We start from the raw sequence: 19,480 nt of genomic DNA, 5'->3' as shown, positions 1-19,480 counted from the left end.
TCAAGATGGTTGGCTGCTTTTTATCAGGTTCATCATGATGGTAATTGACTCTACATGGCTAATCTGCCCCAGAGGTGGTTTATTCTGCATTAGAGATTACAGGTTGTGAGAAAACTGACATTTATTTATATAATGCAATAAAGCTACTCCCAATCCGCTAATGATTTTTTAAATATTTATACATTATATTTAAATATTATACTGTATATTCAAATATTTCTGTATTGGCAATTAACAATCATTCATTTCAATTAGAATTTTCATTGAAATATTCAGATATAATTTTTTTAAAAATATATTAACGTTTTGGGCATCACAGAGGCACAGTGTGTAGCACGATTGGCTCACAGCAAGAAGGTCGCTGGTTCGAACCTCGACTGGGTTAGTTGACATTTCTGTGTGCAGTTTGCATGTTCTCCCTGTGTTCATGTGGGTTTCCTCTCAGTGCTCCGGTTTCCCCCACAAGTCCAAAGTCATGCACTATAGGTGAATTGGGTAAGCTTAATTGTCTGTAGTTTATGTGTGTGAATGAGAGTGTATGGGTGTTTGCCAGTGATGAGTTGTAGCTGGAAGGGCATCCATGCGTAAAACATATGCTGGATAAGTTGGCGTTTCTTTCCACTGTGGTGACCCCTAATTAACAAAGGGACTAAGCCGGAAAGAAAATGAATGAATGAATGAATGACTGAATGAATGAATATAAAGGTTTTAAAATGACTTGAATGTTCTGAGCTGTTTGTGAACCTACATTAAATAATTTTTTTAATAACAATAAAGTTTGTGAAAAGTCAGAAGTCTTAATATTCAACAGAAGTGACTCCCATGCGAAATAATTAAAACTTACCTTCGCATGTCTCTTGTGATTGGTTGATAGCTGCACATGTCACACTTTCAGGTGGATTCCATCCAGAGTTAATCTCAAACTCTGGATTAAACCCAAACTCTAAATCAAGCGTTGTAAGACAATTCAACGAAGTTGGATTTGACTGGTTTTGTCAACCTGAATCTTACTTTTCTAGCTGTAGTTTTATACTAGTATTGTCAACAGAGTACGTACTGCATTTATGCATAGACGAATACATATGTGTGCAGATGTCTTGTGTTTATTTACAAACTACTGACATCACTTGACATCACAAACTACTGGCCTGGCATTTATATTATTTTTTTTACATGCATTTACAAGTACACTAATTACCCTTAATGTGTGTCAGTGAAATATTCTGATTAATTAGATTAATGGTCTGGCTGCCAATAACACTGTGGTAGTCTCAGTTCTTTTCTCAGCTCTCCATCTGGGCCTGCACCAGATGCAGTCTAATGTACAAAAATTTCTGTCTTCCAAATGCTATGGCAACTAATCGATACTCTACAGAAATAAGTTGACCTTAAATGCACAGAAACATCCCTTTCTAATGTTGAGATATGTTTTTGACTAATATGTTTTTTTAATAATAATTTTGTAGGGGTTTTTAAACTTTATTTTTTATAGGACAGTGTATAGAGGAGACAGGAAGGAACTGTGGAACTGAGAGAGGATCAAAAATCAGACAAAGGACCTTGAGCCGGGGATTAAACTCAGCTCACATTTATCACTTCTGTGCTATGTGTCAATGCACTAACCACTAGCCTATTGGCACCAACAACTTATAGGTTTTTAAACTATTAATCCCCAAATTATTGCATTTGGCTCCAAAATGGCAATAAATATGCACCTACATGCTTGAAAAAAGCATTCTTAGCCATTTTTCTCCTAAAACTCATCTGTTATGAAGATTAGAGGGCAGAGAGAGAGAAAGAGAGAGAGAGAGAGAGAGATAGTATGCATTTAGCCCTATCTAGGTAAAGTGCACATTAAAGGCTTGCACATAAAGGCTCCACTTGTAAAAGTATACTTTAATGTAATATTACTGTAGAGGACTGCAGAATACAATTGTGGGAAGAGTCAGCAGTTCTATCTCAGTGCTGTTAGAAACTGAATCTCTGTGACTGAGTAATGTTAATGGTAAGCTGCACCCAAAAATAAGTATTGTGTTATTATTTACTTTAACTTTAATAAAACCTAAAGTATTTTTGTTTTTTTATTGAAAGATGTGTAACCAAAATTTTTGCCGATAAAAAATTGCTGTAAATGTTATTAAGATGAATATTTGCTTAAAGCCAACCAACCTCACTGTTTTTTTGTAGTGTTTTAAGCAAGTTTGTTTGAGCTATTTGTTTCATTTAAGTTTGTGCCTTCATAAATATATATTAAAGCAGATCAGGTACATTTCAGGCAAAATATTGGCTAACTATTTTCATATTTTTCATCTACCAGTAAAGAGAGTTTGAAAAGAAATTCAAAAGAATCCAGACTATCAGTAATAAACAAAAGGCAATACCAAAAACATAACATGACACTGAATACTGATGCTCGACTTGTTTAAACTTCATGAAACTCCCAACTTTGAAGGTACAAAGTTAATATCAAACCATTTTTGTGTTGGATGAGTTTTTAAATCATCTTGAGGCAGTGGATTGCAGTTTAATCTGAATTATTTATCTTAGGTGGCAGCCAGGGCTGTTGCAAACGCTCTATTGGGGCACTGCCCACCATACTGGGGCACTGACTCAGATGGCTGACAGTTAAGTAAATTAACTTACGTCTTTTATTCATCAGGCCCTATCATACACCCGGCGCAATGAGGGGCAAGGCGCGGTGCAAATGTTATTTTCTAGTTTCAACTTGACGCCAAGTGTCATTTTGCTATTTTGCACCAGGTTGTTTAAATAGCAAATGCATTTGCGCTCATATGTGCCCCCATGGGTGTTCTGGTCTAAAAAGGAAGGTGTTTTAAAACGCACTGCTGGCGCGTTGCTATTTTGAGAAACTATAATAGATTTTTCATTAGACCAAAACAAACCCGTTCTAAACTCCAGCGCAGAGTTGCGCCTCGCTGCTTAATAGCCTACACACAAGATGTAGAGCAATACGCAAGTATCTTTACATATGAAAAAAATTAAATATTAAGGATATATTTATAGGATATAATAAGAATATATATATATATATAGGATATAAATATAAAGGATTAAAATATTACAAAACATATTACTTTCTAGTCTAGATAAATATGAAAAACTGCTGCTTTTATGCCTTCCTTATCTCGGGAGGCTTTTTCAGTTCATTCATAACAATTTGCTTTTGTATAATGTTATTAATATTAGCAGTATTGTTTATTATATCCATATTTATAATTGTTTTATTAAAAACAAGCTTAGATTTGCCCACCTGCAGGTTTTAGACCATATGGGGCACAGCATGTGTTTTAGGATATAACTCAGGTTTTTGAATACACTTCGTTAATATTGTTCATTTATTCGTTTGCTGGAAATTAGAACTGAATTTAGAAATAGTTTTGAAACAAATATTTGCGCTTATCAAACGAAATTAATTATTTATAGACTAATTGATGTCTTTGTGTAAAGGTTTCCCTATCCATGAGAGCGAAAGTGAAAGTAGATCATTTATCTCTCATTATTGCGCGGTAGATGCTCTGTTTAACTGTTTTCTGTTAAAAAAAACTCTTAACTGTTAACTGTTTGCTTGTGAAATGCTCAGTTTTTCCACTTACACTTACTTTACGTCATGTAAATAGCAAATGCGCTTATGGTACGATGCAAGGCTCTTAAAGGGAATGGGAGATGAGACTCTAATTGGTTTATTCTCAAAACACACCTATAACTCATTAAGAAAATAAACTGAACTCTTTTAGACCATGCGCCACGGTGCAAAGCGGATTGTCCCATCCTTAAATTAGCAAATATGGATTCTGACACACCCTGAATGCGTTTGCGGCCTGCGCTTTCCGTTTTTATTTATTTATTTATTTATTTTTATTTATTTATTTATACAGGGACAATGTACAACATGAAAGGTTGTGCCAGAGTTAGCTATAAAGCTAATTTACATCTGTAGTCCCTGGGCAGGAAGTAACAAATTTAACAGTAAAAACCAATACAATATACACTTACAGTACAATAAATACAATACATCATTATCATTAAAATAAAATCAAATCAGTGGCTGCATATTTGATTTTGTTTTAGCCAAATTTTAAGAACAGTTTTAAAATTATTAAAAGTGCTGCTCTCTCTGATATACACTGGTATTTTATTCCATCTTTCTGCTGCTTTAACTGAAAACACTGATTGTCCAAAAGCAGTTCTCTTAAGTTTAACTGAACAATCACCTCTAACAGATGACCTAGTCTGTCTTATATTGTCTTTGCCGACAATCACACATTGTTTGAGGGGTGGTGGTGCAAGATCATGAAATATTTTATACATTAAACACACATCAGCATAAAATAAGAAACTGTTGAATGTTAGTAATTTTTGTTTTGCAATACAGTTGCAATGATGATAGCTCCTTGGCTTTTTAGCTAAAATTTTAACAGTTTGTTTATATATAACATACAATGGTTTTAATGTTGTAATGTTCGTATGCGACCAGCTTGTAGCACAATAAGATAAATGAGGTAAAATCAATGTATTCATAAAAAGTTTAGCAGCAGCCATAGGTAACTGATCCCTAATGTTTCTATAGATCCTCAGGCTTGCTCTAGCACTTTTGGAAACCTCCTTAATGTGTTTTTTAAAATTTAAATTAGAGTCAATAATTATACCTAAATATTTAAAATGATCAACAATATTTATTACTTCTCCATTAACTAAAATATCTGAGCAATGCTCCTCATTTTTCTTAATTGAAAAAAACATTCCCACAGTTTTACTTACATTGAGGGTAAGACTTAAACGATATAACCAATCTGAAACTTTTTTGAGTGCAGCTGTAAGTTTTTTAGAAGCATGTTCTTTGGTTTTTGCATGAGTATATACTACTGTGTCGTCTGCATACATTTGAACCTGAACTTCTGGACACACTGTAGGCAGATCATTAATGTATAAACTAAACAAAATTTTGGTTCCAAGAATTGATCCTTGTGAAACTCCATAATTACAATTGATGTATGGTGAGCATGCACCATTAATTCTTGTACATTGCTTTCTTGATTTTAAATATGACTCCATCCATGATAATGCGTTAACAGAAAAATTAAACCTTGATAATTTAGATAAAAGTATGTTGTGGTTAACAAAGGCCTTTTTAAAATAAAAAAAAGGACATCACCAACAATTCCATCCCTATCTAAACTGGATTTAATTTGTTCAATAAAGTAACAGTTTGCTGTCTCCATAGAATGACGCGCTCTAAATCAAAACTGCATAGAGTGTAATGGAAATTTATCTAAATTTAAATGCTCTACCAGCTGATTACAAACAACCTTTTCAATTACTTTAGAGGCAGTTGGTAAAATATTGATAGGCCTATAATTCAGCATTAATTCAGAAGTTTATATAATATATATATATATATATATATATATATATATATATATATATATATATATATATATATATAAACTTCAGCTGTCGTGTATGTCTGTGAATGAGTGTGTATGGATGTTTCCCAGTACTGGGTTGGAGCTGGAAGGGCATCCGCTATGTAAAACATATGCTGGATAAGTTGGCGATTCATTCCAATGTGGCGACGCCTGAAGACTTAAGTGAAGGAAAATGCATAAATGAATGTTTTACAGTGTAATCTAAAATAAATATGTTTATAACTACGCTTGCAATATTATTGGTTATTGGAATCATGCATGTCATTTTTAGCACCACTCACAGTTTTGTCACACACTATGGATGTTTTGTATGCAGGTGTACCAAATTTTAAATCCAGGTTTGACATATTTCACCATATTGTCAGTCCTAAGTAATATTTTTTGCAGTCAGCCAGCTGTAACTATAAAATGAGTTTCACAATTGGGTTCTGAGCATTTAATTGCTTTGACATATGATATTGCTTTACCTTGTTCCCACATCTCGCTGTATTTAATAAATGTGAGATTTTAAATGATTTATTTAGTAGAAAAAATGAGTGTAAATGCACTCTACACTTTTTGCATTGAGGTAGGTAATTGTTTTGGTGCCTTCAACTGCAAGCATTGCAAGGTGATCGCATTTCACACCCACACCGTTTCGTCTCTTGTAACCAGGGGTGCAATATATACCACCTGTCTGTCAAAGGCCATTTTATATCCCCATAACCTTGAGCTGCCTTACCTGACACTAGTGCAAAGCACCCGACAACCCGACTTGACTGCCCTTCAGGCATTGGACCTGACTTCTTGTGTCTTAATCTGTACTGTCATTTAATCTACACTGTCCTTTCTTATGATACCAACAAAAGTCATTCCAGTGACTGGGCCGGATTGGATTGCGAAAATGTGTTCTTTGTAACACAAGTTGTTGGATGGTTTAATGATTTTGCTTAAAAAAAAAACTTTTTAGATGTAGAGCAGGTTATTTAAGGGATGGTGCCTCAAAAAAAAAGTGTTTTGTTCTGATAGGTCTGTTTTACGCCAGGGTTTTACCTTTAAAAGTTCACTTGAGGAGGAAACAATGGTCTTTGAGGCTCACAGTATGGCCATTTCCATGTACTACACTCTCAGTTTTGCTCAGGTATATCCAGATTTTTATAATATGGCACCTTCAGAAAAGATATTAAAATGCCACATGTTAAGCTTTTGGCTTCAGGTAGAAAATCTTGTTATAACAGGGAATAAGCAGAGGGAAAGGGAGTGAGAGTGAGGGACGTTTCCTGAATAACACCTTACTTTTTTAAAACTACAATGGTCCTTTTCAGTAATGTACTATTAAAGTCCCTTTAAAGCAAGTTGTTTTACTCAGCTGACATCTTTGAAACGCCTCTGAGGCAGTATGATTAGGATTTCTGTCTGAATGGTGAAACATCAAATTCTTCAAAACTGTTTGCAAAGCTTACGATTGCATACATATTTGGGACCACCAATAGACCTAAACTTTTACCCATTCACAACTATAGGACTGACATGTCTTGTGCATTATATCGTCTTTGGTACTATAGAGTTTTATGTTACATCCAATTTTGAGAAATATTATTATTGCATTATTTAAATTTTATGTGTGTTACAATGATGGTGTTTAGTAGTTAGCAGAGCAACTTCTATGTATTAGTATGTGTCTTTTCTTATGAGAAAATGTGTTGGAGTGTTGGATCATCTGCGTTTCTCATTCCTATATGCTTATGGTTGTATCTTTGTCCCTGTAAAAATGCCACAATGTGTAGCTGTAAGTACGTCAAAACATTGGTTAGTTCATTAAATATGGTAGATTACCATAAAATGTTGAATTTTTTTTATAACAAAGAATATATAGATTTGTAAAGGCAAATTCTGGCAACCACCTTTAAGATTTACCTAAATCCTATATTGTGCAATATGTAAGAATGGAGGCCCACATGTAATCTAATTCTTACTAAATATTTTGAGACTACATACTCGCCTATCTAAGAATGCCTTCTTATGCTGGAGATATATTGATGTTTGTGCAGATGTGTGGAAGTGCACACACACTTTACTTTTTAGGCAGAATCATGCTGTGTCCAGAACAAGTAAAGTTTTAACTAAAAGATGGAAAACAAATATTTCCGCACTGTGAAATACTGTATATGTGTGTTACTAAATAATCTATATTATACAAAAATAAAATATTAATTAGTTAAATAATTCATTAATAAAAGTCACAGCCCAGGAGTTCAACTGTTCACATTTAGAATATTATTTTTGTGTTATGATGTCATGTTTCCTGCGTGTTCAGACATCTCTGAACCCATGGATTGTCTTCTTTTTATAAAGTTTCATCATTCGCTATTTGTCTGTTCTTCTGTCCCTCAGCCCATTCATCTTGCTCAAATCACATTCCTGGTAAAGGCCTTTGGAATACCATTTGTTTTGGACCTGGAGCTCAATCAGTATGTGCAAAATCACACACCTGCAGAAATATACATGTGTTATTCTCTCTATGCTATATATTAAGAACAATGATTATGATGTGTGTGTGTTTGCAGTGATCTCTTGTCATCTAACTATGTTGAACGCCACTTTGAAAAGGATGGGCAATCATTTCAGACTCTGGTAAGAAAAAAATATATCAGTTTTTTTAGAGTTTTTTTGGTCACAATTTATTTTGATGATCCATTTGAGTATTAGTAGACTGTCCGCTTAATATCTGTTGATACTGCTCCTTCAACAGGCACTTAACTTACTATAAGAAACTTTTTAAGTACATTTCAACTTACACTAACCCTAATCCCAACCTAACAGTCTACTTATAATCTAATGAGAATTAGTTGCAATGTAACTTATATTCAACAAATGGACCATTAAAATAAAGTGTGACCGTTTTGAAATTCATTCATATCTTAACAATCAAACTTGCGTTTTTAATTTTAAGTTTTGTATCTGCTGTGAACAGTACAGTTCATCCCCTGAAGCTGTTTTAAACTTGTATGAGATTTCTTCTGTTAAACACAAAAGAAGATATTTTGTAAAATGTTATTAGAAAATCAATGTTGATGGTTATTGAATTAAATGTATAGGTATTGAAGATATTGTTGAAGGTACTGAGGAAAACTTTTTGGTTGCCCAAATTCTTCAAATATCCTCATTTGTGTTGAAAAGAATAGTCCCACTATAGGTGGCCGTAACTAATATGTACATACACATAAATTAAGCATTTGTTACAATGTTACTGTGTAATTAGAAATGTGACAGAAATTAGTTACAGGTGTAAATATGTTTTACATTGTACTTATGATTGATTAAATACCTGCATGTAATTACATCTTTAATTTAATTAATTACATTTCTAATTACACTGTTTTATACCATCACTTACACCTTAACCCACCTTTAAACTTACCCATACCCCCAAACCTGTCCCGAACTCTACCTGTATCTAAAACCAGAAATGTTAACACAGAACACAGTACGTTGTATTTAATTATTTTTATTTTATTTGATTTTTTTGATGCAACTTATACACTTTCAGAAATAATAGTACATTGTTGTACCAAAGAAGGTAGAAACTCTTGTCATTAAGACAAAGAAACAAATTTGTATTTGCAGTTTGTAGCCTACCTTTAAAGCATGATTTGTACCATGGGAAACAGAAATGTACCTTTCGTTTTTAAAACCTGCAATACAATATTGTACTTTCATCAAAGGTACAAATCTGATCAATAAAGGTACCATTACTGTGACAAGACACTTTGTACCTTGCAAGTGTCAAATGTGTTCCTTCTAGAACTATGAAAGGCATTTTTCTATATCCAAAAAGTGTCAATTTGTTTTCAGTAAATATAAACCAAATACATTTATTAAACAATGTTTTTTAAAAAAAGTTTCTTAAATAAAACCTTTTCCATTTACAGTTTAAAATAAAAATTACTTTAACATAAAGCAAAAGATCTATTTTTGCTAAGCATTTCACAACACTTTTTACAAAAATGTTACATCAATACTTTCTTTTTTTTCCAATTTTCACACAATACCTTTGTAATCACTTAAAAGTTGATTTAATTTCCTTAATTTAAAAATAGAAATAGAATTATGCAACAGTATTGTAATGAGATATGCACAATGTTTGATCAGCTTTACAATACTAAAATGCCTGCATGAACACTTTGCAGATGCAGGACTTTTGCCAGCTCATGTGTGTAGTGGTAAGCAAACAACAAAACGTGCGGATATCATAATGAAAATGCATTTATCAGAAAATGTTTACCAAATATTTGTTAGAAATGCCTTAAATATTTAGTTTACAATATTTAAAGTTTTATGTTTTACCAGTTGTTTTGTATTATAGAACTTAATTAATATATACGAGTTTCTTTAAACATTTGCTTTTAAATGATGATTCATGTAGTAATTTGGAAATTATTAATGAAATCAATTTGCCTTTCCGGTAATAATTATTTTCATAGATATTGTAATAAAGGAGTTGTCCAACACTTATACTTTTTTATGAGACAAATTATGTACCTTAATTTTAATTGTACCATAAAAGTTACAGAAAAGTATCTTAAGAAAACTTTTCTGTACCATATAAGGTACAACTTTTACAAAGGTAAAATACTGTTCCTTAAGGAACATATTTGTACCACCGTGTACCTTTGTTTCTGAGAGTGCATAAAGTGGGACCAAAAGAATAAAGAACCTCAGATAGGTTTGAAACAGTCTGAAGTTGTTTAAACAATGAAAGAATCTTAAACAAAAAAAACATTTTTCTTCTTTTTTTGTGAACAGAAATACAATTTCATTGAAAATATTTCTGTTTTGAGGATAAATAAAAAAGCATTATGGATTTGGAACTCATAGTAGGCCCATACAGAATCTGCCCTCTCAGAATTCCGCAGATTTTTAGCCCATCATTAATTCTGTTTATTTACTTCTGTAAATGTATGTAAACTTAGTGGATCTAATTGGATTAGCATTTTAAACATTAAATAAAAGTTCAAAAGATATTATTTTTTATTTCAGATAGTAAGGTTGTAATTATGATACTCCCAAAATAATTCCACAGAAATCTGCAGATTTTTACCAAAATTTTCAGCAGAAATAGCAAAAAAACATCCGAAGATTCCGTCTGGCCCTATGAAGGAATTTTCATTTTGACTCCAATTAACTTTTATATTTAAAGGTGCCATATACTGCATTGGTCCAATGAATTGAATTATTAAATTCATGAAGTTTGGGGTCAGTAGGATTTTTAAATGTTTTAAAATAAGCTTTTTCTGCTCAGCAAGGCGGCATTTATTTAATCAAAAATACAGTTAAAATGTACAATTGTAAAATGTTATTGCATTATAAAATAACTGTTCAAAAGTAGTTTATAATTTAATTTAATAATTTATTCCAGTGATTTCAAAGATTCAGCTTCAGTACTCTTGTCTTCAGAGTCACATGATCCTTCAGAAATCACCTATTATATTATTTGTATTATAATATTATTTACAATATTATTTGTATTATTAATATTATTATTGTTATTAATATTATTATTATTATTATTAATAGTAGTAATAATAAAAAAATGACTAGAGTAATTATTTCATTTGAAACTACATACAAAAAGAAAGCAGTTATTTAAAATGTTAATAAAAATTGTAACAATTTAACAATTGTTTTACATTTAAAGTCCCAATGAACTGGAAGCTGTGATTGTTATTTTTTGTATGTGACACAGTTCCTATAGAAACAGAATTTTAAATGACCAAACAGTGAGCGGGGCTTGTTTTTTACTACTGCAGGCTGAATGGATGTAGTAAAGTAGGCATTTCATTCAGAAAGATCTAAAAAGGGGTTTTATAAGGTCTTATTTCACTAGCTGGCCTCTGCTACACTCACCCCCCTAAACCTCACTCACATCCGGGTCATGCCACCAATGCAATGTTACCAGTCCTACACCATCCAACCCGCTCTGAGCTTGGATAAAACTGGCGAATGGGAGTCAGTTGCTTAGTTTTAACTTCTTGGGGACTTTGATAAATGCCACCTTGATGAACAGAATATTTGGTCACAAACTTTTGACTGGTAGTGTAAATAGTAGGTATATAACCTAAGTAAACTAAAAAAAAAATTCTGAAAATGGTTTTATATGCTCATTTACTACTCAGTAAAATGCCCCCAGAACCAGAAGCCTTATAATTGAGCATATTTTGGAATGGTCATGAATATTAATACCTTATAATATATATATATATATATATATATATATATATATATATATATATATATATATATATATATATATATATATATATATATATATATATATATATATATATATATATATATACCTTATTTGTAAAAAAAAAAAAAAAAAAAAAGTAGATGCCTAATTAAATCTTTTTATTTAATTAATGGGTTTATTTTACATAAATGGTGAGAGTGAGCTCTCTAATATAAACCCATTAGAGTAAGGTTAACCTATTTTGCTAATTTGTGTATAACGACTAAACAATTATTAAACTCACAAAGAAGACCGATAAAGATGTATTGTGTTGTTTTTTTATGCTATAATGTCATAGAAAACACAGCCAGGAATTAATATCAACCCCTGTATGAATAGATGAAAGTTGAGCTGTGTAATTTGACAAAAATTCAGCAGTCTATATTTGTTTGTTAAAACATATCCATCAAATTTCGCAATAAACATGATAAATTACCAAAAGATACAATTAAACGCAACAATTGATGTACAACACACCACTGGCACTAGTTTGAACAAGTCTCGTTGCTCAGTAACACAGAGAAAACAATCTGTGCCTCCCGTTTTCAAAATAAAAGTCCCACATACATAGTAAGTTGAATATAAACTTAATAAAAATAACTAAGGGAAGAAAATGAACATTGTCGTTTCACTAGGAAACGTTGTGGCTCATCATCACAGCCCAAGGTGTGCATATTAATGATCTCAGAGCTACATAGGATAAACTAAAGTACATGCAAATGATGAGGGCGTGCCCATTGAATCTCGTACAGTCTGCATTGTGTTCTGATTGGCTTTTGTCCACTTATATTTTACAGTTGTGGAATGTACATGAGAATCAGGAAACAATGGTGTCTGAGGCTCACAGTATGAGCATTTCCATATACGGATCATGACTATATACGTTTTTAATTATATCCAGATTTTCTTTATAGTGCATCTTTAAACTTCAAAGGTCATATCTGTGGGTTTAGGAATATACCCACATCCTTTCTTAGTGCTCAACTAATGCAGCAAGAAACGGAGCCTGCGAAAGCATCCGCCCCTCCTGTTCAGTGTCAGCTGCATTTGACCAATCACCACGCTGTTGCTATGACAACTGCTTATAGACAGTTCTAGTCCACTTTGGCCAACTGAGTCAGAGAGAGAGAGGGAGAGACAGGAAAAATAAAGGATTGAGTGGAGAAGCTGAAGTCATTAAGCATCTACACTGCAGTACAGACTCAGGGAAACCAGGACTGCATTGCAGAAAGCTACAAAACAGGCAGGTAATATGGAATCCCAGCAAAGCAAGCTTGCATCAATCACACCTCTGACATGAGTGTCTCCCACACGTTTAGTGTGTGGGTGTCTACTTATAGACCTCACAGCTCTTAAATTTGTTTAAGAGAATACTTCAAACATAATGAATAAGTCCTCAAATCATATGTCTAGTTTAAAAGAAGCAGATGTTCTTTTACTGAGGCAAAGTACATTGATCCAAATACATTTGAAAATTATGTTTTTTTTTTCAAAGCAATCTCTTTCCATTAGCGTTTAAACCTCATGTTAAATCAAACTTTACAATGATTATTTTGCTATTGCATGTTGTTATTTTTAAGGTGAACAATTAATTAGTGCAACCATGCCCATCTTATCATAAGTTTGCTATAAAGAATTGTGTTTAAAAAAGATAGGCCTGCCCTTACTTAATACTGTGTTTCAGTTTGAATTACATCAACGTAAAGAAAAAAAAAGTCTCAGCAACTTCTGGTTCATGCAGACTTTAAGAATTTGGTAAATGTTTCCTATCAAACAGATTTTATGTTCAAAATTTGCCACCCTTTATTAGAGCTGTGCAATTAACTGTTCAAACACCCATATATTCTTTTTCTAAATGACATTGATTCAACCTTACAGTATGATAATGGTGAAACATTTATATCTGAGTTCATGCTGCTGCTGCTGACCCACAGACAGCATTTGTCATGCTGAAAATCTTTACAGTTGCTACAATATTATTATTTCTATGTTTAAAAATATACCACAGAAAAAACTGTATAAAAGTTTATAGTTAAAATATAAATACAATATTAAAAAACACCCTTTTGAAAAACAGAGCAAATCACTTTTTTATTAGTATTATTAAAATAAAGCTAGTAAGTGTTATTCCAATAGGTGGTACCAACCAAGTAACTGAAGTTATTATTGCAGAGGTATTTTGACAACATTGATGAATATCAAAAGCTTCTTCAGATAAGGAACTCCAATGCTGTGGTGGGATGACATTTGTGAGAATCGGCAGATGACCAATGACTCTGAGGAGTAAGAAAACAGGCCAATAAATGCCAATTAATTGGTAGAGCGCAGCTCCTTACAGTTCCAGCCAGACTTTTTGCTTCAGAAGCCCCACGCAACTGAATCAGCTCATCATAGAGATCAAGAGTGATCAAGCTCTCTGGATCATTCCAGATAGATCAAGTTTCATGTATTCAATGCAGACAGCAGTGATCAAGCTGGGTGATTCTCCCATCTTTGGACATTTCGCTGGCTACTTCAAAAAAAGTGAAGTCTAAAAAAAAGAGTAGATTTTCCTAAGAGAGCAACACAGTCAGGCTCAGTTCTGACCATGTACTTCTGTATGCGGTAGTTCCTATCTCCAGATGATGGGCACGGGTATTGCATCACATGTCTGGGGGTTCAGCATGTGGATCCGGTGCTCATGGACAGCTCATACTCTTATGGCGAGGGCATGTGTGTTGCACAGCTGAGATCGTACGCACTTGCAAAAGCACGAACCACCACTGTTGTTCCCTGTAAAGTAGTGAGCACTCAGGGAGATCTGAAGATTGTGGAGGCTTATCAGTTGCCTCATTGCCTGCAACCCCCCGACTCTTTCACAACTTTGAGGGTTGGTGGCAGTTCATCCTCTGCGATGGCCGTGCTTCCGCTTGATGACACCTGATGCAGTATTGGAGGGCAAGCTGTCATGTTCAGATGACAAACCAGGCCCACTACCACCCTCCGGGGTGTAAAGGTTGCTTTGGTAGTGGGTACGAGGCTATTCCCCAGATGGTAGGCACCGCCAACTGGAGGGGTAAGCAGAGACTCCGTGCAAGGCATGTGGGTTATCTGTGTCTCTTACGGCCAGAGTCCACATCACTGCTGGCCTTGTTGCTTCTGCCCTGCACCATGGGCAGCACAAGGATTGGCTGGGCAGTTCTTCACCAGGCTTGATGCATGAGCACATTAGCCGACTATGCTCTCATAACCATTAAGTAGGCTGCCATTGCCCTGGAGAAGATGATGGCCACACTAGTGGTCCAGGAATGCGAGGCTTAGCTTACCCTGATGGATATGTGACACAAAGCCAAAGCTCGTTTTCTTGGCATGCCCATATCCTAGGCAATCCTCTTCAATGACACTGTTGGGGACCTTACCTAGGAGTCCTCAGCAGTGACAGAACAGTCGAGCGCAATGTTGAAGATCATCTGCCTGTGGGCTCAGAAGACTGCTCACTTGAAGATTGCTGTCCTCCTAGAACGCAATCGGACTGGTACCTCCAGTCGAGATGGAGAGTGGGTTTTACAGCCTGTACTTCATCATACCTAAAAAGCAGTTGGTTATAACCAATTCTTTATGCACATTTTAGACCATTATCTACACAGGAAGCCGCAAAAATGCTTATGCAGAAATGCATCCTCAATGCGTCCGTCCCTGGGATTGGTTGCAGCTATAGACCGGAAGGATGTTGATTTTCATGTCTCGATTCTTCCTCTCCACAAACCATTTCTTCGGTGTGTGTTCATGGGTCAAACATGGCAGTAAAGGGTCCTCCTCTTTAGGCTGTCCCTGTCTTGGTGGGTTTTCACAAAGCTTGTGGAAGGTACCTTACTGCCTCTTCACCTCGTGGGCATCTGCTTCCTCGACTGTATCAACAATTAGCAGGCTGGTGCTGTCCTGTTTGATACAGTTCAGCGGAAAAAACAGTGGTCCCTCTGAAGTTTTTTCAAAGGCTTCTAGGGCATATGACATCTGCAGCCGCTATCTCGTTGCTCTAATTGTTCATATAAGACCACTTCAGCGCACTCATACAACATACTGTCACCCCTAAAATCCTAAATATTTCTATATTCTTTTAATCGAGGGCCTCAGAACATTGGAAGGTTGCGCCTTTGGTGATGCTTGTGCGCTCGCATTATGCTTGGCAAAACATGTCACCAAATGCATAACAGGTCCAGCTACTGTGGCATTTTTCACACACATCCCCCAAATGTGTCATCCCGACACAGCGTTGGAGCTCCTGATCTGTAGGGGTACGTCCCGGTTACTAACGTAACCCACATTTCCCAAAGTAGGGAATGAAAATGCTGTGACTCCCTGCAACAGTAGCCAGGTCTCCAGCTGATAGTCTGGCTTGCTATCCTCCAGTTGATTTACTCAGCTTATTAGACTAGTTGTACCTATAAGGAGCTGCAGTCTGCCAATTCATGGGAATTCACTGGCCCAATTTCTAATGCCGTGGTCACACTACAGTTTAAGCATTAGAAATTCTGTTGCACAGCGCTTTGAAAAGGGGAGTCCAAAGAGGTCATGTTTTGATCTTCAAATGGTTGTGCAGGTTTACTATGGTGAGCTCAGAGGGGAAAGAAACCTCCCGTGGAGCATAAGAGCAAAAACTCGCTTGATCTTGATTTTCAGTATGAGTTCGGACCAACAAAACGGGGTCTCACAATTCTTCTGGCTTTTGGGGTTTTAAGCGGGATGTGTCATAAAGGTTACTACAGGGACCTGATGTGACTTCGCAAATCAGAATTCACCAAGCTTGAATGCAACAAACTGCGAAACTTGTCGCACAAGCTTGCGTTTCCGGTCTGACGCATTCGCGTGCATATAAATGTGGGTCTATGGGGTCAAAAGTCTAGTGTGACCGTGGCTTTACTGTTTGAAGTAATTTTTTTCCAAATGTGTTGTTCTGATGCAGCATCTCTGTTCCCTCCTTTAGGGAATGTTTTTCAAAAACTTTTTTCCAAAATGCTGATTCATCCACTTCTGAAACAAATGTTTACGAGTTATTCATGGAATCATTAAAAAATGTATTACATTTTTTTTTTATTATGCAACAATTAACTTTTTTTCAGAACCTGTAGCAGGCACATATAGGTGTAAACATATATATATATATATATATATATATATATATATATATATATATATATATATATATATATATATATATATATATATATATGTGTGTGTGTGTGTGTGTGTGTGTGTGTGTGTGTGTGTGTATATATACAGTATATATATATATATATATATATATATATATATATATATATATATATATATATATATATATATATATATATATATATATATACATATATATATATATATATATATATATATATATATATATATATATATATATATATATATGGTGAATGGCTGTCTATGTCTGTAATATGGATTAAATGAATAAACATGTTATCTTTTTTAAATACCTGACATTTTCACTGTGAACCAAAATATATATATATATTCTTCTGGCATTCACTTGAAAATAAAAACAAGACAATGTTTTCAGATTAGTGTAGATGTGGTCTAAATTATTAGACGCATATTTTTTACAGAGAGCATGCATTGCACAGAGACTTGAGGAGCGATTTTTTTTTTTAAAGCTAGACAGTAGGAATGGCATGCTAAAAGTGTTTGATGGACATTGGAATGAATTTTAATAGGGGAATGTTGCCTTGGTTACTGTCATATTTGAGAGCTGTTCATTGTGTAATTATTTCACTTCGGTACAGTGTGTGATTATTTGATGTGTGTGAGTTTTCAGGGAGGAGAGCACTGTTACTATCATGGTCATGTGAGAGGAGTTCCGAGGTCTTGGGCAGCTCTCTCCACCTGTCATGGCCTACAGTGAGCAGCAACTTTTTGTTTTCAGTAGATACACTTTGGTAACATTTACCTCAAAATGCTTGTTTGAACATATTTAAATACACTACACTATAAAAATAATAAAATTAAAGAAAGATGGACTTAATTAAGAGAATTGGCTTGATTATTTGGTTTTGATTAAGATACCTGCATTCCTCATAACATTATTAAAATCATCTTTTGTTGGAATTGTTTCAGGATTTATTAAATATTTTTTGCAATAAAAGCTATTGAAAACTACTTAAAATAATGTGTGTAGTATTGTCACAGTGTACAAATATGTTAAATTTGTTTTGCTAAATGAATTATTTAATTAATTAATGATAAATCTTGCGCGAAGCAGTGGCACAGTAGGTAGTGCTGTCGCCTTACAGCAAGAAGGTCACTGGGTTGCTGGTTCGAACCTCGGCTGAGTTGGCATTATTGTGTGGAGTTAGCATGTTCTCCCTGCGTTCACGTGGGTTTCCTTCGGGTGCTCCAGTTTCCCCCACAGTCCAAAGACATGCGGTGCAGGTGAATTGGGTAGGCTAAATTGTCCGTAGTGTATGAGTGTGTGTGTGTGTATGTTTCCCAGAGATGGGTTGTGGCTGGAAGGGCATCTGCTGCGTAAAAACTTGCTGGATAAGTTGTAAGTTGTTGGCCTTGTATGTAATCTAGGCACTGTATCACTGAGTACCTTTACATGGACACCAATAATCTGATTTTAATACGATTAAGACAATACTCTGATTAAGAGTCTATCATGTAAAAAGCTAGTTTTGATTATTTTGATCTGATTGAGGTCATAATTAAACTAAATAGAAATAGATTTAAGACGTGGAGTATGCCAATTTTAGTCGCATTATTGAAGTGCGGTACAAACATGTAAACACTAATCAAATTATTACCATCGTGTTGCGACAGGATATTCTATTCACACATGGCTGTTTGACACTATTATCTGCATCTGCTGAGTCAGATAAGGATCACCTGCATCGTGAAATGCAAAGGTTTTTTCCCCATATGGCATGCGGTATTAAATTCCATTAAAACTACGCTCTTCCAGCAGTTCATACTAACATCCAATATCTCGTTTGTAACAGGAGGCATGCATTAAATGTCTCTAAATGAAAGTGAAAGTGCCAAACTGCAGTTAAAGTCAACAAATTAAAAATAAAACACCTGAAATCACACGAAACTCTGGGGAATATGTGGATAGCCGGTGACAAAATCACGAATTATGTGCTATCACAAGTTAAACAGGATCATGAAAGGAACATTCAAATAGCAACTCATGTAAACACCTTAATCATATTATTTTCTTATTCAGAATAAGCCAAATCATTTGATTACTGATGTCTATGTAAACATAGTTACTGTCAATAAACTCAAAATAAATAGTTTCTGTTCAGTTCGTTAATGGTATTGTTGGTATGCTAATATATATTTCCCCATCTTGTTTAACTAGATATGTGTCATTCACTTTGCTTTATTAAGATCAGTTAGTCCATGTCTGTAAATTCAAAATCTTTGAAAACAGGCTCATTTTACAAGTAACCAGTTGAATTTTACCATTTTTGAATCCGTTCAGCTGATCTCTGGGTCTGTCAGGAGCACTTTTAGCCTAGTCTAGCATTAATCATTAAGTATTATTAAGTATTTTGATAATTTTCCTATTTAAAGTTTGAGTTTAAAATTTTCATGTTTGAGAGTATACTGCAGATATAATGAATTAATCCTAAAATCATATGTCTAGCTGAGGAGTGCCAGCTCTTTTTGTAAACTTATTTAATATTGCTTTGTACACTATTTTACAAAGTACATTAATCCAAAAACATCCTCTATTCACAGCGTTTTTAAAGTTCATTTAAAATTAAAA

The 19,480-nt window shown here is 34.3% G+C and overlaps 1 protein-coding gene across 11 annotated transcripts in view; it reads left to right on the top strand.

The window, feature by feature from the left end:
• Positions 1–19,480, top strand: part of adam11 (ADAM metallopeptidase domain 11) — a 74,417-nt gene that overhangs the window by 3,543 nt on the left and 51,394 nt on the right. For all 11 annotated transcript variants that reach the window (XM_087275988.1, XM_087275987.1, XM_087275983.1 and 8 more), the window contains exons 3-5: positions 7,821–7,897; positions 7,994–8,060; positions 17,522–17,604. In XM_087275988.1, coding sequence (XP_087132114.1) covers positions 7,821–7,897; positions 7,994–8,060; positions 17,522–17,604 — 227 coding nt within the window. The remainder of the gene's footprint in view (positions 1–7,820; positions 7,898–7,993; positions 8,061–17,521; positions 17,605–19,480) is intronic.

This window comes from Danio rerio, chromosome 12, assembly GCF_052040795.2.
Source record: "Danio rerio strain M-AB ecotype USA chromosome 12, GRCz13ab, whole genome shotgun sequence".
NCBI classification, from domain to species: Eukaryota; Metazoa; Chordata; class Actinopteri; order Cypriniformes; family Danionidae; genus Danio; species Danio rerio.
The sequence above is the reverse complement of the archived record's forward strand: the minus strand, read 5'-3'. Positions and strand labels throughout refer to the sequence as shown.